This window comes from Macrobrachium rosenbergii, chromosome 28 (genome assembly GCF_040412425.1).
Source record: "Macrobrachium rosenbergii isolate ZJJX-2024 chromosome 28, ASM4041242v1, whole genome shotgun sequence".
Classification (NCBI taxonomy): domain Eukaryota; kingdom Metazoa; phylum Arthropoda; class Malacostraca; order Decapoda; family Palaemonidae; genus Macrobrachium; species Macrobrachium rosenbergii.
In genome coordinates this window covers 35,853,816-35,874,967 of record NC_089768.1, presented here as the reverse complement: position 1 = coordinate 35,874,967, position 21,152 = coordinate 35,853,816, and the positions used below count along the sequence as shown (strand labels likewise).

Below are 21,152 nucleotides of genomic sequence, written 5' to 3'. Positions count from 1 at the left end.
TTCGTTTTCGGAAACAATAAATAACCATGTTATCACTGGCACTCTATCCCAGGGGTCAATCAAAGTCCCTGCATCGCTGATTCACGGACGCCTTGCAGAGTAGGAAAATGTCGTCTCATCACTCTTTCACAACATTTCCTCCCATTTCTCCTTTTTCTTTCTAAATTGCCCGGTACAAACGCGTCTGTTAGAGTGGCACAGTTCGCTCCACTAGACATTTTCGTTTAGGTGTGGTAGTTTTCGTGTTGTTTAGTCATTCACTGGACATATTTTTAGTTTTCTGTAAAAGAAAATTATTGAGATGGCTTTGTCTGTCCGCCCTCAGATCTTAAAAATTACTGAGGCTCGAGGGCTGCAAATTGGTATTTTGATCATCCACCATCTTATCATCAAACATACCAAATTGCAGCCCCCTAGCGCCAGTAGTTTTTTACATAATTTAATGTTAAAGTTAGCCATGGTCGTGCGTCTTGCAACGCTATAGGACAGGTATTAAACCCCAATGTTAGAAATTATCATAAATTACACTTTTAAAAAGAGGTAATTCTCGCCCCTTGGAGAGGGAGAACACCAAACCATTCGGTTAATTTCTCTCTCTCTCTCTCTCTTACATATATATGAAAAATTTTCATAGATGTTATTTATAATAATTTGTAATACAGGTGTGTGTATATTTATATATATATGTGTGTGTGTATGTATATATATATGCGCACATACATACTTACATACATACATAAATACAAACATGCATATATATGTATACTTATATATATATATATATATATATATATATATATATATATATATATATATATATATATATATATATATATATACATACATTCATACATACATACATACATACATATACGTATATATATATATATATATATATATATATATATATATATATATATATATATATATATATATATATATATATATATATATATATATATATATATATATATATATATATACTAACAGACATAACCACTGCACAAAATCATACGTGAATATATTATCGTAAAATAAAAAAAAAATTTACAATCGACCTTCACTCATTCTTAAATACTTCTTTCCATCGCAGTGTACTTCAAGTGCAACGGCGGCGCCCCTGGGCCAGAGGCAGAGAAGGAGACGTCCTTCGTCGACCCCATGACGGGCGTGAGGGTGGTGGAGGTCCAGCTCCAAGTGGAGAGGGTGGTCGTCGAGGAGTACTTCGACAGCGAGGGTTACGGATGTCAGTGCATCGCCTGGAGTTCCCGGGGCGAGACGACAAGCAAGTCTGCCAAAATCACCATTGCATGTGAGTACTCCTTAGGATCATGTCTTTGTTATTTGTGTGAGAAGGTCGGGGTTCAAATCCCGCCGCTCACTGATGGCTCGGATTGCTCCGCTGCAAAAATCCGGCAGCCGGCCAACCTAATGGTCCGAAAAACCCCGAGAGGTTCAGTAGGAGATTGGGTGCCAGCCCTCGGGCTGGGGAGTTAGATAGTGGGCCTAGCGTCACACTGGCCACATGTCGGCCTAAGAAACAGGAGATTAGCGCCTGCCCTGTGAGCTTACAGAGACATAGGAGGACTTCGAAGATGCTGTCAGTGGATTTGAATGCATTTTCCAAGCCGCGCGAAAGAATTCGGGTGCAAACACCATTAAATTGCAGTCAAAGATATCTGGGTATTTCAGTCTCCATTGTTGAAGGATTGTGTTAATATTAAAATGAATATTCATTGGTTGTATACCTTTACTGAAAAAGTTACCTAGCAATGCAAGAAGTTCATTAAAAATAAATTATGCTAATGCCTATGGTTTTTTCAGCCTCTTGTGTGAAATGCATGAAAACATTCCATTGCCTTCTTTGTTTTTCTTCGAAACATCGATCTAAATTTGAAATAAGTTACAGGCATATTACAGTCACGAATAGATAAGAATTTTGAGTGTCAAGTCAATCAAAATTCCGCTTACAAGCAATCTCAGGACATAAAGATGGCTGAGGAGTTGACTTATTATGCATATGAGATGATTCCAGCCGTTTTGTTGAGGCGAATCCCATTGTGATTTGACATTTTATAGCCACTTTCCCGCAAATGTTATGTTCCTTTGGTTTAGCCCTGACCTAAGCATATGATCTAAGCGTATATGTTGGCTGTAGTGTATGTGTGTGTGTGTGTGTTTAGGATACCGTTATTGAAAATCGCAAGATTTAGGTTTGGATTGTGTAAACTGAGCTAGCATTTATTTGTTTACGCAAGAAATGATATTTGCTCGTGAGTATTTATTTTCATGAATATTGTTTACAGATTTGCGCATTATTCATAAATTGTTATAGTTTATCGATATTAAATATTTTCAGTTTTAACTTAAGAGTTTTCAGCTAAACATTAGACCTCATTAACAACTATTTCTTTTGAATAGGGAACCACATTTCTGTTATCTTCTTCAGGACTCCTTATAGTTTGTCCAAATTTCTCGTGTCCATGGCATTAAAAAAATGGCTGTTTTCACCAAAGGCTTGATGTCTAATTTGATTTTATTTACTTATTTGGCATTTTCCTTTATGTCAGTCCGTTCCTTATGGTTAACTTCTTTGCTTTCGTTGAATAATCATCGTCGCCTTCTTTTGTATTTAATTTATCGTAGTGTATATGTGTATATATATATATATATATATATATATATATATATATATATATATATATATATATATATATATATATTTCTGCATCTACGTTCTATTCCATTCCATTTCACGTTCTGTTTTAATAATTCTTTTTTTTTTTTTTTCTTGCATCCTTCTTTGAGCCGTGATGAGGCTGCCTTCCCTAGGATTATGGAGGGGGCCTTATCCTTAAACTAAACAACTTGTGCTTGTAAATATTCTCAGGGGGAAAGATGAGAGAAGGGAGAGGGGATGGGGGAAGGAGGGAGAGGAGGGGGGGAGGGAGGAGAGGAAGGGGTTCCTATATACCTGAAACTCTCTCTTTTTAGGTGAAGTTACATCAATAATTTCATACTAGTGAGAGAGGGTATATATATATATGTATGTATATATATATATATATATATATATATATATATATGTGTGTGTGTGTGTGTGTATATATGTATAGTGTGTATATTTTTCTTGTTATATATATGCATCCCCTTTAAGTATGCTCTGTATGTATATGCGTTAAAGGAGCCCTATCATTCTGTCGTCAAAAATATGTCTTACCTTCTTCGGAGAAACTTTCAGAAAGGTTGCCAGGGAAATATTTTAATGAAATAGTGTCCCAAAAAGTTTCAGTACTATTTTCCGATATTTTATGTAAGAAGTTTGATTTCACTTCACGTACCTCCAGCCACGGGAGCTTCTGAAGTGGGCTGAAGTGAAGCGTTGGCGGGTTACTAGAAAGGTGTAGAAATAATTTATTATCTTTTTAGTTTCCCTTTTCGCCAACAGATGGTGTTTTTCGTCCTTGCACTGTTGAAGCAATTTCATTAATTGTGGTTGTGTTGATATATGACCATGTATTGCAAATAAATTGTAAAATAACGTAATTAACGTAATTTATCAACCACCCAAAAACACACCACTGGGATGAAACCATACATAAGATAGCCATTGATACCTCTTGAATAATAATAATAATAATAATAATAATAATAATAATAATAATAAAGAAGGTGAATACTCAATCCGTCCTGTTCGTCTGGCCGCCCAGTACATTTTGACAGCAGGAACCCCTACCCCACCATCTCCCCCAGGCTTCCCAGGCTTCCCACCTACCCACCTACCCACCCGAGGGTAGAACAAGTTGAAAAAGTTTGTGTGGATAATCTTGTCTCGACTTCTCCCAGTCTTAATTAAAGACAAATAAATAAACAAATAAATATTTGATGGTTGTCGTTTAAAAGATTATGGTGGAGGGTTTCATAACGGTGACAGAACCACCACCTCCTCCTCGTTTTTCTCCTCCTCCTCCTCCTCCTCATCCTCCTCCTCCTCCTCCTTCCCTTCCTCTTCCTCCCGCTCCTGCACTTCCTGTTCTTCCCCCTCCCACTCCTCCTCCTCCTCCCCCCCCCCCACGCCTCCTCCTCCCCTCCTCCTCCTCCTCCTCCTCCTCCTCCTCCTCCTTCCTCCTTTCCTCCTCTCCCCCCCCCCTCCCCTCCTCCCCTCCTCCTCCTCCCCTCCTCTTCCTCCCACTCCTACACGTCCTCTTCCCCCTCCCACCTCCTCTTCCTCTCCTCCTACTCCTCCTCTCCTCTTCCTCTTCCTCTTCCCTCTCCTCCTCCTCCTCCTCCTCCTCCTCCTCCTCCCCGGTGACCCGACCTCAGAGGCGCAAGATAGATGGCAAACCTTTGCGACCTTGTGTGAATCATGTCTGTCAAATACTCGAGCGTATATAATGCATCCATTTCGCAGCCATGTCCCCTATTTTATTTCATTTTCGATTCCTCGAGTCGCAGCAACAGCAGCATTGAAGCAGCCTTCATCTCTCGCTTTGTAGGGTGAATGCTTTGCAAAATACTTAAACGCTTTGAAATGTCTGTGATCTCTGCCAAAAGGTGGGGTGACATTCCCGTCAACCGACCTGCCGTGCGGATGGCATCCGGCAGAACGTAGAAAGAAGCCTTTTATTCTCGCTTATGAATTCCCCATAATTCCTTTTAGCTTTGAAGGTCGGCGTATTCTCTCTTCAGAAGAAAGTTTCTCTTCATCTCTCTCGGTGTCTCTCTCCCTATGAATTCTCTCTCTATTATATGAATTCTCTCCCTGTTATATGAATTCAGTCTTAGTTTCTGCACTTGTTTAGCATATGTGAATAATTTTAATGTTGACTTGGATATATAAAAGAGTTTATTTGTTTTCAAATTAGATTTTGTATGGTCGAGAATGTTTAATAAAGATTTGACAGTTGTTTAAGATTCAAAGAGAGAATTTTTTCCGTATTGATATGAATGATCTCATGGGTGATTTGTTTTGCATAAAAAAATCAAAGGTGCAATGTTTACATTGAAGGATACACATATATTTATATTTACACACACACACACACACATATATATATATATATATATATATATATATATATATATATGTGTGTGTGTGTGTGTGTGTGTGTGTGTGTGTGTGTGTGTGTGTGTGTGTGCGTGTATGGCTAGTCCTACGGTAAATTACTACCAGGTTCTCCTTAATATCAGAGCGTCTGAAAAGACTTTTCGTTAGTACGGAAAAGGGGCAGAATATTAGAATATTACTCTCTCAGCGGTATGGCGTTGATGCAGAGGTTATGTGCCCCGGTGGTAAGAGAAGACTGGCATCATCTCAAGAGAAGTGAGGAATCCATGAGAAACTGACAAGTGAGAGAGAGAGAGAGAGAGAGAGAGAATTAGGCCTGATAAGCTCACTGAAGAGGGGAACGTTAGGGGATGCGGAACTAGTGGAACCTGTGGAACTAGCGGAACATCCCTGGGTCGATTCGACAAAGTTTGTCATAGACTCGACGAGGGGAGATCGACCTTGGTGCTATCCAGGGGCTTTAGAAAGATGTTTTAAGGGGGAAACGAAGGGGGGGGAGGGGGGGGAACTCCCCCTCCTCCTCTTTGGACTTTTGAAAGGAGTGGGGGTGGGGGTGGGGGAGGGGATGGGAGGGATGTTGGAAGGAGGTGGGAGGGAAGATGTGTGATACACTACAGGAATTCTCTCTCTCTCTCTTTCTCTCTCTCTCGTGTTGGAAATCAAAAAGGGGAAAAAGTATTGTTATTACATAGACTCCTGGGACTGATTTACTTACGAAGAGAACCGAGACGAGTGAAATTCAGAACAATTTAGGCTACAGCCTCTTTAAAGAAAAATATATTTGGAGGTATTTGTGAGGAAATATATTAGAAGCCCTGAGCTGAGAGGGTATATTCCAGTCATAAGCTCAGCAGTTGTTTGAGACCTTGTGAAGTAAGCGTTTGCTTACGCAAGAATGTTTGTATTGCTAAGGTAAATTATAGTCAAGTTTATTCCAAGCATTCATTGAGTGAAGACTCATTGTGGATTCTTAGAAGGCAACAGTTTCATTGACGAATCTGTACAAGACTTTTATAATATTGTAGAATTATCGAAAAGTTTGATTTAAAATTCGTTAAATGCTGAAACAAAATTCTGATAATAGAGAAAATAAACTTATCCCTTTGAAAGTGATTCAGTCTCTGATTTTACCCTTTGAGAGTGATTTAGCCTTGGACTTTACCCTTTGAAAGTGATGGAGCCTTGACTTTGACCTTTAAAGTGATGGAAAGTGATTGAGCCTTGGACTTTAACCTTTAAAAGTGATGGAAAGTGATTGAGCCTTGGACTTTAACCTTCGAAAGTGATTGAGTCTTGGATTTTAACCTTGGAAGGTGATTCAGTCTTGGATTTTACCCTTTGAAAGGGATTTAGCTTTAGACTTTACCTTTTGAAAGGGATTTAGCTTTAGGCTTTACCCTTTGAAAGGGATTTAGCTTTAAGCTTGACCCTTTGAAAGTGATTTAGCTTTAGACTTGACCCTTTGAAAGTGATTTAGCTTTAGATTTGACCTTTTGAAAGTGATTTAGCTTTAGACTTGACCCTTTGAAAGTGATTTAGCTTTAGACTTTACCCTTTGAAAGTGATTTAGTCTCGGACTTTACCTTTTAAAGTGACTGCGCCTTGAACTTTACCGTTTGAAAATGAGTTAGCCTTTGGTGAAGAAAAACGAACACATTTAAAGACACGCATTTTAAAGCTCTTCTAAATATCATACGCCGTACAAAAGAAAGAATAATTAAAACCCAAAAATTCTCTCAATGTGGAAAGTCTTCGGGCAACTTTGCTAGAGGGGAGAGCAGAGAGTTGTTGACTGTGTCGAGTTGAAATATAGAAATTTTTTGTCACAAAGCAAACACTGAAATACACTTTTTGATTTGAATATGGAGATTTTGAGTGGTCGCGGTCTAATGTTGGTCTGATCGTAAACTTTTTATTTACCTTTTTTTATTTATTTTTTGTTTCATATTTCACTGATAAACGAATTGACGGGAATGGGGGTTTGTTGATAGTTGTCTCTCTCTCTCTCTCTCTCTCTCTCTCTCTCTCTCGTTTTATCTCTTTAATGGAATTTTTGGTCAGTATTTTTTGATGCTGTTTATTTGAACTCTCTCTCTCTCTCTCTCTCTCTCTCTCTCTCTCTCTCTCTCTCTCTCTCTCTCTCTCTCTCTCTCTCTTTGTCATCTCGCAAATTCAGAAAGCATCGTTTGTTATTTTTTGATAAACCGAATTTGTTTTCGGGCATTATTTATTTAACGTTTCTCTGAAATTTGTAATTGGTTTATGATGTCAATTGTCAGATCAGTTTGTGGTATATATTTATATATATATATATATATATATATATATATATATATATATATATATATATATATATATATATATATATATATATATATATATATATATATATATATATATATATATATATATATATAATATATATAAAGTGTTTTTACTGTGCATCTTAAACTTCGTTTTTATAGCAGGAGAAAAAGAGTTCATGAGAAAGAATTAAAAATGTCCTAGCACATTACTTCTTCAAAACTCATCATCATTATCATCGTCATCACCATCGCCTCTCACGCCCTCTAGGTGTTACGGGAAGGACATGACCAAGCCATCACCATCACCCTTCCATCATTATCTAATCTAAATATGTAACTTCCGTAGTTTATCGTATGGTGTCATTTTTAATTATCCTGCCATCTGATTCCTAATACTCTTCTTAAATATGCGTCCTCATACCGACAGAATCTTGTTATTGTCTCACTGTCAAACCAAGATTCATGATGACTGATATTTTGGTGTCAGCGAAACCAGTGGCGGGTATTGTGAACAGCCAATGACGATTTATTTTTTGATGTCAGATGCGGATTTTTACCGTCAACCTTGAAAAAACAGATAAGATTGTAGCTATGATAACCCACCTATTAAGAGTATCAAAGTTCACTCTTATTTGAAATTAAATCCCGTCTTTATTTTTTGATAGGTTATCATCTATATATATTTTATGTAAAATTAAATCACGTCTTTATTTCTTGATAGGTTATTATGTATATTTTTTATTCTCAAGAAATGGCTTCGACCTCAGCGCTGATCTGTCGTTAAAATGTCTTTTAGAGGTAATTTGTTAGTAATTGCTAATGACGATAATGACCGCTGTGATCAAATTATAGTAGTCATTATGTCGAATTTAGTTTTATTTTAAAGATATTCGGAGGAAAACTTGTCACGCATGTCCTGGTTATGTGGACATAAACCACTGGAGTTTGTTGCTAAACGCTCTGTATGAGATTTTACGTTGTGTTTATAGATTGATAGAATAATAGGTAGACAGATAGGAATGTGTATAGTTTCATCCAGCGTTTGTTCGATGTCTGTATAGATAGATACACAAAACTAATGTTTATAGTTTCGTTCAGTGGGTAGGGAAGGGTGAATGTGTTTGTGTTTTGCGTGTATGGATAGATAGATAGATAGGAATATTTATAGTTTCATCCAGTGGGTAAAGAAGTATGAGTTTGTTTTATGTACAGATAGATGGACAAACAGATAAAGAGATAAATAGACAGCATTGTACATAGTTTTATTCAGTGGACGCCGAAGTGTGAAAGTTATTCGAAACGTCCAATGAAACTGTTTAGCTGAGAAATTCTTTTGACTAATGCATCAATCATACGGTGAGAGACGTTTGGATAAACAGCTTATTCATCACTTAAGGAGGGAGGCTGTCGTAATTCTGATGTTTGGGATAGCTTATACTGGTGTATACCTCGTTGGCAGGGAGTGTAATTGACTCTCAAATTCCTCCAAGTAGATGACTGCCGAAACAAGATGTTTGGGTCATAATTATCTGAGGTCTTGAGTCTTTTTGTTTTTGACAGTTGTCATAAACATGATATTTGTAACATTATTATTTTGTATCTTTTTTTCATAAGCACTTATATGCTATCTGTGCAACTTTAAATGCCAATATTTTTTGTAACCCTGTTACTTGATTTTTTTTTCAAATCATATATATGCTTTTTCTACCACTTTTAAATGCCAAAATTTTAGCAACTAAATTAATTGAATTTGTTAAAGCATTTTTATACAATTTCTGCAACGTTAAATGCCAATACTTTTTAATACCTTAATACTTTGAGTTTTTTCCAAGCATGTTAATGCTATTTCAGGACCTTTAAATGCCGATATCGACATTTAAAGGTTTAGCAACACTATTATTTTTAATCTTTTTTTTCCAAGAATTTTCGTGTTATATCTGCAACTTTAAATGACAATATTTTAGTAACCGTATCATTTGAATATTTTTTCCAAGAATTTCCGTGTTATATCTGCAACTTTAAATGACAATACTTTTAGTAATCGTATTATTTGAATATTTTTTCTAAGCATTTTTAAGATATATTTTTGCAACTTTAAATTCCATTACTTTTTGTAACCGTATTATTTTAATTTTTTTCCCAAAGCATTTTTATGCTATCTGTCCAACTTTAAATGCCAATACTTTTTGTGAACCTGTATTTTGAACCTTCTTTTCTATATGGGGTCACTGTTTCGTCCAAGCCTTCTCCACTTTCTTCTGTCCAGTCCAAATTGGATTAGATATGTCATCGAAATCAGACGAGAAGGCATTTTGGAAGAGTTACCTTTCAACGTTGAATCCTTAAAGCGTAGAACGTATTTCTTAAATTTTTATCTATTTGTTTTTGTTTTTGTAGCTTTTTGTAATGTCCTTTCTCAGATTTTCTCCCGAAATATATCTGATTTTTTCTTGGGGATATCTATGGAATATCTCGTCCGTCTAACCTTATGAGTCAAAGAAGCAGAAAGTAATTTTTTTTTTTTATTTATTTATCTAATATATATATTTTTTTATTATTTATATTATATATATATATATATATATTTGTTTTTATATATTTTTTTTTTTTTTTTTTTTTTTTTTTTGTAATCTATTCTCGCTCTAATCTTGACTGAAATATCCCAAATTTTTCTTGGGAATATCTGTGGAGTATCCCATTCGTCCAATCTTGTAAGTCAAAAAAGCAGAACGTATTTTTTAAGATTTTTTTTTTTTTTCTTTTTTTTTATGTTCTGTAGTTTTTGTAATGTTCCGCCTCTGATCTTGTCCGAAATATACCTAATGTTTCTTAGGAATATCTGTGTAACATCTCATTCGTCTAACTTTATAAGTCAACAAAGATTAAGCAGTAAATATCGAATCAAAATTTCCTGAAACCCACAAAGAAGATAAGACACTGAAACAGATCATTTAGGACCTCCAATCAGGCTTCAGCTTCAGTAACTCGACTGAAAGAAGCCTTGCCCGTGGCAGGCAAGCGCCGTTACTCCGACGGGATGTCGAATTCCCACCGTGATGTTCAACAGTGATGGCTGGAAACCCAGTTTTTTTTTTTTTTTTTTTTTTTTTTTTTTGTTGATTTTCATGTCGCCAGGCGCGGTTTTTGTTTCCTGCGAATTAAAACCGATTTCGTGCTGTTGCAAACCCTTTGGTGATCGTTAGTGCTTAACCGGACGCTTTCCATATAAATATAAGTAAATATATACGTATCAGCGGATGGCGAAACTTACATGCGTGCATACGTATATAAATAAAAAAACAAACGAGGATTCGTTTCATATATATGTTTGCTGTTCTAGTGATGGTAGGGGTAGGGGTTGGGGTAGGAGGGGGGTTAGGGGAAGGAGGAGGGAGGGAGGGGTGGATTGATTGAATTCTACGAAACGAATTTAAAACCTTCCAATTTACCGGCATCCCGGTGAATAGGTGACCGCCAGCCGTGAAACGCATCTGACCCCGAAATTTGTGCATGTCCAGTGGAACATATTATGAGAGCGGGATTAGAATCTCTCTCTCTCTCTCTCTCTCTCTCTCTCTCTCTCTCTCTCTCTCTCTCTCTCTCTCTCTCATATGTAGGTATGTTTCGGCCTTGTGAATCAGATTTGCTTTACTTTTTTTTTTTTTTTTTTTAAATGCGACACCGTATATGAGGATTCTCTCTCTCTCTCTCTCTCTCTCTCTCTCTCTCTCTCTCTCTCTCTCTCTCTCTCTCATATGCATATGTTTAGGTCTTGTGAATCAGATTTGCTCTACTTTTTTTCTCAATGCGGTACTGTATATATGCTCTCTCTCTCTCTCTCTCTCTCTCTCTCTCTCTCTCTCTCTCTCTCTCTCTCTTAGTAGATATGATAACTATCGTTATATCTCTCTTAGTAGTTATCCTTTATCTACTAAGAGAGAGAGGGAGAGAGAGAGAGAGAGAGACAGAGTCTAATATCAACAAAGCTAGATTGAGACTGTAAAATCAAATAACAATTTCTCGATGATAATAATCGCAATAAAAATCATATTTTTATTTATTTCTTACCGGGGACATCACGGTATAAATCGGCAGACGACTGATTTGTCATTTCCTAATGAGACTCTCTACCTCATTACCACCTCACGCTGTGATTGCTTCCCTTCTTATTGGCCCTCGTTAGGTTGTGAAATTTCGGCGTCGCCGGTCATTGCCGCTGCGCCGCCAGTTTATGGTGTCCAGTCAGTCAGTTTATCTCAATCAGTCCATTTTGATCAAGGTGTTGTTGGTGGTGAAGGCGCCGAAAAAGTAAGAGGGGGGGAGGAGGAGGATTAGGAAGATGAGGAGGGAGAGGAGGAGGAGGAGTAGGAGCGGGAGAAAGGGAGGAAGAGAGGGAGGAGGAGGAGGAGGAGGGGGAGGAAAGTGAGGAGAAACAGGAGGACAAGGATGAGAAAGAGGGAGAGAGTTAGGAGGAGGAGTAGGAAGGGAAGGAAGAGGAGGAGGAGGACAAGGATGGGGAGGAGGAAGAGGAGAAACAGGAGAACAAGGATGAGGAGGATGAGAAAGAGGGAGGGAATTAGGAGGAGGAGGAAGGGGGATGAGGAGAGGGGCGAGGAGGAAAAGGAGGACAAGGATGAGAAGGAGGAGGAGGAGGGGCGGGGGAGGAAAATGAGGAGAAACAGGAGGACAAGGATGAGGAAGAGGGAATGAGTTAGGAGGAGGAGTAGGAAGAGGAGGAAGGGAGGAGGAGGAGGAGGAGGAGAAAAAAAGGAGGACAAGGAGGAGGAGAAACAGGAAGAAAGGATGAGGAGGAGAAACAGGAAGAAAGGATGTGGAGGATGAGAGAGAGGGAGTGAGGAGGAGGATGAGGATGAGGAGGAAGGGGATGAGGAGTATGTTGAGGACCACCCGGATTTCACGGCTCTGTCACAGGTCTGCGGCTCTGGTAGCAAGTGGCTCAGAGCGGCGGCGGCGGTGGTGGTGGTGGCGGGGAGGATTACAGGTTGTTTCTGGGATTTTAAGGATATCCCGAGGCAGGCGGGAGGTTTCGGGATCATGAATGAACCCAGTAAACAAGATGATTCTATTATAGTAGTGTATACTATCGTTATGAATAGCACTTGCAGCTTTGTGTGTGTGTGTGTGTGTGTAGTTTATCGACAGCGCTTGCATCTTTGTGTGTGTGTTTGTAGTTTATTTTATCAGTAGCACTTGGAATTTTGTGTGTTTGTGTTTGTGTGTTGTGCATAGTTTATCAACAGCGCTTGCAGCTTTGTGTGTTTGTAGTTTGTCAACAGCACTTGCAGTTGTGTTGTGTGTGTGTGTGTGTTCTTGTGTGTAATGTATCAACAGCACTGACAGCTTTGTTTGTGTATGTGTGTGTGTGTAGTTTATCAGCAATATTTGCATCTTTGCATGTGTATCTGTAGGTTTTCAACAGCACTTGCAGCTTTTTGTGTGTGTGTGTATGAAGTTTATCAACAGCACTTGCAGCTTTGTGTGTGTGAAGTTTATCAACAGCACTTGCAGCTTTGTGTGTGTGAAGTTTATCAACAGCACTTGCAGCTTTGTGTGTGTCTAGTTTATCAGTAGCACTTGCAGCTTTGTGTGTGAAGTTTTATCAACAGCACTTGCAGCTTTGTGTGTGTGTGTGTGTAGTTTATCAATAGCAATTACATTTGTGTGTGTGTGTGTGTGTGTGTAGTTTACTAACAGCACTTGCAGCTTTGTGTGTGTGTGTTTGTGTGTAATTTGCCAGCCCTGGGGACGTTACCGTTTACGGAAATTCGTCCCTGAGCGCGTGTTGCGGATATAATTTCGTGACACAAAAGGAGTTTGCATTTTCACGCTTCGGCGGGCGTTCCGTAGATAGGATATCTGCCCGCCCGCGGGAGCATGTAACAGGATTATGCATATGCGGCGGCGGTGGCTGCTGAGCCCAAATATCCACACCGTCAGGCTTCATGCTGGAGGTTGAAGATGGGAACTTCTTTGGGAAGGTAACTTCAGGAGAAGATTAGACGGAGAAGAAAAGGCGGGGTGCCGCTAGGCGCTTCACTATGACCTGCACGAGTTGTCAGATCTCCTCGAATGATCGTCACCAAATCTCCTTGAATGATCGTTAACAAATCTCCTCGAATGATCGTTATTAAATCTCCTCGAATGATCGTTATCATGACAGAAGGAGAATGACTTAGGAACGACGGCGTCCATGCGAGATGGAAGAAAGAATTGTTAATTTTTCTTTCTCTTTGAAGTTGTTTTCATTCATTATTTTTTTAAAGTCGAGTATCAAGTTGCCTTTTGTTTTTATAACTCCTTTGCCGCTTTCTCATCTTTGTTGACTTTTCGTGTTTATGTTTGTTCAAGTTTACGCAAGGGTTCTTATGGTAGCTATAATTAGTTATCGTGTTCTTGACTCAAGTAATTTTATCCTCGGTTTCCAAAAGCAGACCCTGAAAGTACCTTTTTCATTATTTATTAAGTGTAGGGTACAGAAGAATTCATTTGTGCTTCAGAGAGAGAGAGAGAGAGAGAGAGAGAGAGAGAGAGAGAGAGAGAGAGAGAGAGGACAAGATCACGGACGAACATCTTAGAATGAGCCTAAGGAAAAAACACCATGACAATTTGTCTTTAGAGTATCGTTGGTGAAGAATCCATTTGTGCTTTAAAGAGAGAGAGAGAGAGAGAGAGAGAGAGAGAGAGAGAGAGAGAGAGAGAGAGATCAAGGACGATCATCCTACAATGATCCCGGGGAAAAAACATCGTGCCGATTTAGCTCCGGGTATCGTTGCTAAAAAATCCATTCGTCTTCAGAGAGAGAGAGAGAGAGAGAGAGAGAGAGAGAGAGAAAAGGCGTCTCATAAGAATCCCAAGAGAAAAAAAACATTTCTGCATAATAATTTAGTTATTGAGTATCTTCGCCAAAGAATCCATTTGTTTTCCGAGAGAGGGAGAGAGGAGAGAGAGAGAGAGAGAGAGAAACTGTGTAAGGAGAGGACATCTTAGAGTCAAAGAAAAAAAACACCATTATATCTGCATAATAATTTAGCTTTTGAACATAGGTGTTGTTGCCAAGGCGTAATGCCTCTTGCTACTTCTGTTGCTGAAAGCGTTCCTTTGCTCCAAGCAGCGCAGGGGGTCCGCGTTGTATTGGGGCTTCTCTTGGGGTGGAAATAATTTGTAAGTTGCTGGGTGGCAGAGCTGAGGTTGGTCTCGGACCAAGTCGAACACTGAGGTTTCAGCCCTTATCAAGATGTAGGTGTATCCCCTCTCTCTCTCTCTCTCTCTCTCTCTCTCTCTCTCTCTGTAACCTATTGTTATACTGATCAATGGAAGCGTTAACTTGAAGACTGGATTGTATTAGATTTATAAACTCTTATGATGAGTGTTAGTTGTTCTTGGGAACTTGATCATTTATAGAGTAGCGTATCTGTCATTTTATTTTAAGTTAAAATTACTGAAGGATGATATACATTAACTAATACATAATGATCTCTCGACGACATAGTTTTTTCTATAACAGCATATATCAGCAGCTAAGTAATTTAGTGCTCTGTAAAGTTAATATGATTAAAAGTTCTTTACACTATGAAAAGGACATGAACCTCGCTGTAGAATTTGCATATTGCTAACGGCCCACGGCGCCCGTTGAAGATACTTCATGACTGACTTGATACGTGCGTTAGATAAACAGGATCACCATTAACTTAAGAAGTAAGTGGACCACCTACCTCGACCCTTTTGTTCAATTCGCCAGAGTACATGTCCTGCACACGTCATCTCCTCCTTCGTAGGTTTTCTGACGAGTCGACCAGACCAGGAACCTCCTTCTCTCCTGCGCGTTAAAGATCTATCCGAAGTGCAGAGTCAATATGACCATAAGGTCTAAAGGAAAAAAATTACAATTAAAAACAAATAGCTGTCGGTTCTGCGGCCGTTAACTGTGTTTATAACTGTCTCTTGTCTCTCCAGTGACTTTCGCACTCTCCCCTTTCCCCCTCTCCTTCCCCCACACCCATAGCAACTCCTGAACCTTCCTCTCCTCCTCCCCATTTGCTGTTTAACCCCTTCTCTATAATTAGAAGACATTGATCAGGTCGGCGGGTTCAGAGGACTTGGACTCTCTAAGCTCGCCGAAGCATTACAGTGACAGCGGCGCATCACGCGAGGAGGTCTCTTTGGAGGGAACGGAGGAGAAAGCAGATTGAAAGCACGTGATTCTTCCTCCTCCTCCTCCTCCTCCTCCTTTTTCTTCTTTCTTTTCCTCTGAGTTGTTCTTCCTCTTCATTCTACTTCCTTCGTCTTATCTCATTTTTTCTTATAGGCTACATCCCCTTCTTTATTTTTTTTTTTTTTTGCTCCTTCCTCCTCCTCCACCTCCTTTTTCTTCCTTCTTTATCCCCTGAGTTGTTCTTCCTCTTCATTCTACTTCCTTCGTCTTATCTCATTTTTTCCTATAGGTTGCATCCCCTTCTCCACAATTGAGTTCCTCTTCCCCCCCCCTTTTTTTTTTTTTGCTTCGTCCACGTCCCCCCCCCCACCCCCACCAAGAGAGCAGGAGAAGGCTCATCGAAGGGATGGCTGCTGTCACTTCTGAGGTCTGAAGACTATTGCAGTAGGGAACAGGCGTTGTTATTAGTAAGTTGCTACGAGTTACCGCAGGATCAGTTGTGATTTACTGAACTTTCCTTTGGAGTGATCAGGCGTCGTTTAAGGTTTGTTCAGATGTAATACTGGGGAGGAGTTCATTGTCAGCTTTGGAGTACTCTGGCAATTTAATGAGTGAATGTGTGCTTAGGTAAAATACTTATTTTTAAAATAATGCAAAGCACTTTTTAAAGTGCCTCACTGCCACTTAATAGTCTGTGACAATGGCCACAGCTAAGGCTACAGGAAGAATGAAGGAAAGAAGTGCTAAGTGCTTTCGTGTTATTTCAGCCCATTTTCAAGGTACAGCTGTAAAAACACTAAGTGTTCAAAGTAAACATTAAAAAAATGTCTACTCTATACACTTTGTACTGTTTGTAACTTGTTTCCACAATTTAGATTTTTTTTTTTGCCATCTTTTCTGCTGTAATGTTTACCTTGAAAGTCACTTTCAGTGTTTTTATCGCTGTACTTTGAAAATGTATTGAAATAACACGGAAGCGCTTGATACATCATTCTTTTATAATTCCTGTGGCCTCGGCTGTATCTATTCTATAAAATATAAAATTGATAATACATATTTATATAGAAAAATATATATTGTATGTAATTTATAATAATAAAATCCGATTGGATCTTCTTTGTCCTCCCCTGGGTGACAATAAGGGAGATATGACACAGCCACCCACCCCAGCAAACCGGTTTGTCCGCCCCGGGTGGGGCCGAGGAAGGTAAGGGAACGGGAGGGTTGGGGGAGACATCCACCTCCCCCCTGCAAACCTGTTTGTCCGCCTTGGGAGCGGGGCAGCTACGTATAAAATTATAAGGAATTTGACAGCGTGCACGCAAACAATAATAATTTCAGGAAGACAGTAATTTGAAATCTAGAAAAAAAAAAATCCAGTTTTCGTTTAACAAGGGATTCAAAGAATTAAAAAAAGGACTGTGCAAATTAAAGAATGAAAGAAGTTGCCGAAAGCAACTCCAAGCAATTCAAAGCAAACGAAGGAGTTGTAGGAGTGAAAGGAGGGAGAGGTGTCGTTGGTCGCCAAATGAGGCTCTATATTTTTGCGTTCCGCCTCATGATGACAAGACTCCTGGATTCTGGACTCCTCCATTCTTCCAGTTTCCCCCATCTTCCCTTGTCTATTCACAAGGGGGAGGGGGTGGCAGTTAGGCGGCAAGGTGATGTTAACCCCCCCCCCTTTTAATGTCTTTCTTCCCCTTATTTAATCGCTCTCTCTCTCTCTCTCTCTCTCTCTCTCTCTCTCTCTCTCTCTCTCTCTCTCTCTCTCTTTTTAATGCCTTTTCTCTCTTCCTTTTAATGCTCTCTCTCTCTCTCTCTCTCTCTCTCTCTCTCTCTCTCTCTCTCTTCCTTTTTAATGCCTCTCTCTCTCTCTCTCTCTCTCTCTCTCTCTCTCTCTCTCTCTCTCTCTCTCTCTCTCTCTCTCTGCTGTAAAGGCCCTTTGGCAAACCTCTTGCACTGCATTGCCTCTGATAAATCGTCTTCTGCTCTTCCTAGAATCATTACTGAGTTATCTTGATTGCCATGTTATCACTATTTTGGTTTATTTTTGTCATTCCCGTGATTTCTGAATAATGTGTCTAGAACTTTGAGTGTGCGTTTGTATATTGCACAGAAACCTCACAAATACACACACGTACATATATATGCATATGTATATATTATATACATATATGTGTATATACACATATGTATATATAAATTTGTGTGCTTCTCTCCAAAATAATTGGAACAAGGACTTTAAATAATTATTAAAGGTATCCTACCTCACCCCTCTTTCTCCAACCCTCCTGCCCCCGCCCCCTTCTGTCCCCTGCAAGCAAACTCACTTTTCCTAGTCATCGTCCAACACACACACACACAGATTCTCCCAAATACACACACACACACACACACAAAAGGAAGAAGAAATTAGAAGCCACAGAACTGGAAAGAACTGACGGAGGCGCTGGTGGTGGTGAGTGTCCACAAAGGCCGAGGTCTTTGGGGTGTGTAAACACACGGGAAACCCTCTTGGGTTTACTAATGAGATTTCAGCCTGCTTTAATAAACAGTCCTTTATCCGGCTGCATATCATTTTCTTTTGCTTTCTTGGAAAAGGTATGGTGGAAATTTCGTTCGCCTCCGCCCAGTGGAGAACTCGTGCTTTTGAGTCGAGTGCTTTGGTTAATTAAACGCGTATGCTCTCGCACGCGCGCGCGTATGTATGTATGAATGTAATGTATATACATATATATATATATATATATATATATATATATATATATATATATATATATATATATATATATATATATATATATATATATATATATATATATATATATATTTATATATATATATATATATATATATATATATATATATATATATATATATATATATATATATATATATTATATATATATACATTGTATATATATATATATATATATATATATATATATATATATATTATATATACATACATATATATGTATATATATTTGCTTTTTACTTTAGAAACGGTTTATGTCAACATACATTCCATACAAACTGAAAGTTTTAAATTAGCGTTTGTTCAGAGCTGTCATGCGGTACACTATTATTATTTGTATTATTTGAATATTATACAAAATTACATTGTGTAAAAATAATTTTCTTCCTTTATTTTAAAAGATTTTGTATGTCGCCAGCGTGTAGTGAGTCCCTCGAGGTAATTATCAGCAGTGTTCTAATTTTAAAAACCAAACGATAAAGTACTTTTTCCTCTCGCAGTTTAATTGCACGTTTCCAGACAAGGGTTGGTTTTGCTGATGTCATTGTTAGCAGTCGAGTGGCCTTTTTCCTGTTGTGTGTTTTGGATCCGAACTGAACACACCCTCCTTTTGTACAGGGCAGCTCGAGCCTCGAAGAGTTAATTATGTAGGCAGACTGTGTAATCAGGGAATGGTGAATGTCATAGGTAGCAAATTATCATATTCATGTCTAGTGAATAAAAACATGAAGAGGGGATTTATGAACAGCTCTATACAATTGCCATGTAAGCAAATGGCTCGTGCGTATGACGTGTGTATGACTTCCCTTTGCTTAATTCTGCGTTAACGTTGTGTTTCCTGTCATATTTTCTGTTTTCGTTTCCCCTCCCCCTTCATTCCGTTATTCCTCCCTCTCTTCATTGCTTTTTTTTTTTAATTTTCCATCTTTCTTCTGGTATTCCTCTTTCTCTCCCTTCTCCTCCTACCCGTCCCTCTTCTTCTTCTTCTTCTTCTTCTTCTTCTTCTTCTTCTTCTTCTTCTTCTTCTTCTTTTGAAGCGATTCTGCACATTTGCCATAACTTGCTTACGGTTTGCCTTCGCTTAACTATGCGTTTACGCCGAAAATGCTGTCATGCTTAATTTTCTTTTTCCCTTTCCTACCATTTTTTCTCCTCCTCCTCCTCCTCCTCCTCCTCCTCCTCCTCCTCCTCCTCCTCCTCCTCCTCCTCCTCCTCCTCCTCCTCCTCCTGCTTTTCTTTTTTTGTATATAAACGCAGCACAACTCTTAAAAGTAACCCTGTCATGTTACCAAAAATATTTCACAAGTTCAGGCAATTTTTTTCTCTTCACGAACCGAAGATAATCTTCGTTCGTCCAGTTTTTACTTCTTCTCGGAGCAGTCATTCCAAAAGGCAGTCGAGTCATTAATTATTGTAATTGATTACTGATAAACCCTCATTAGGCAAAATCTTTTTGCAAATGAGATTTATTTATTGACGCTAACTGTTTTCTTAATTAGATACTCGCATGACGAGAAGGCAGTATATTGAATTGGAAAGTGCTTGCATTGTTTTTTGCTGGTTAATTATGGTTTTTTTATAGATTCCATACGAATTTATGTATAATAATAATAATAATAATAATAATAATAATAATAATAATAATAATAATAATAATAATAATATAGTGCAGGCTTTATGAGATATCACTTAGTTACATATTTTTTTGTTTTCAGCATATAAATGGAGTAAGATTAAAACAACCATTTCGGTGAAGAATTCTCTCTCTCTCTCTCTCTCTCTCTCTCTCTCTCTCTCTCTCTCTCTCTCTCTCTCTCTCTGGCCAAAATTCAATGTGGTACATTATTCAGGAGTATTTGGTATCTTGCTTTTACCTTGTCCGCCAATTTATGTCTACTTAGTTACATATGCAAGATGTGCATATTCGAGATAACATACAAATACATATGGATAGATGCATGCACACATTCTCTCTCTCTCTCTCTCTCTCTCTCTCTCTCTCTCTCTCTCTCTCTCTCTCTCTCTCTCTCTCTCTCTCTCTCTATATATATATATATATATATATATATATATATATATATATATATATATATATATATATATATATATATATATATATATATATATATATATATATATATATATACACAGTATATATGTATATGTATGTACACGTATATTTAAACAAAATTTCAATTAAACACATGACCGTAAAGAACAATTAAAAATCACAGAACGAACATCTTTTATATTAAAGTCTTCATCGTTTCTCGGCGGCCATGAATCCAGACCCTTCATGTCATTTGCATACAAGACTTATCCCCAGCACAGCAACGGAAAGGGCGTATGCAAATTGGCAGCTATTGTTGAGATGTAATGAATATTTTTTAAGGTAATATAATTCCTGCTGAACTCGCTCCGGACTTTATATGAACGGCCCATTGGGCCGGTTGCAGATTGTACTTTGTTTCCCTAAATGTTTGAATTTTTCTGCGTTTTTTTTTTTTTTGTCAGTGTTTTCATGTCAAAATGTTTTTTTGTTAGAATGTTTTCTTGTTAAAAAATTTTTTTAGAATGTTTTTTTACCAGTGATTTTATCGGAATATTTTTGTCAATTTTTTGGCAGAATACTTTTGTCAGTTTTTTGTAAGTATTTTGCTAAAGTTTTTAGAGTTTTTGTCGAGGTTTTTTCTATCGGAATGTGTTTTTTTGTCAGAATGTTTTTTCGTCAGAATGTTGGGTGCTTCTAACTTGTGATAATGAACAAACTTTTGTTTTTTTATGTTATTTTGTTATTTTTCCAGGAAATAACTAGAGTAGATTTAGTTTGGTTTTGAACAATTTTAT

The 21,152-nt window shown here is 38.1% G+C and overlaps 1 protein-coding gene across 2 annotated transcripts in view; it reads left to right on the top strand.

Moving 5' to 3' along the window:
• LOC136854242 (netrin receptor UNC5B-like) overlaps nt 1-21,152 on the top strand; it is a 602,045-nt gene that overhangs the window by 125,324 nt on the left and 455,569 nt on the right. For both annotated transcript variants that reach the window (XM_067130599.1, XM_067130597.1), the window contains exon 3: nt 1,094-1,312. In XM_067130599.1, the coding sequence (XP_066986700.1) occupies nt 1,162-1,312 (151 nt within the window). In that variant the 5' untranslated portion in view covers nt 1,094-1,161. The remainder of the gene's footprint in view (nt 1-1,093; nt 1,313-21,152) is intronic.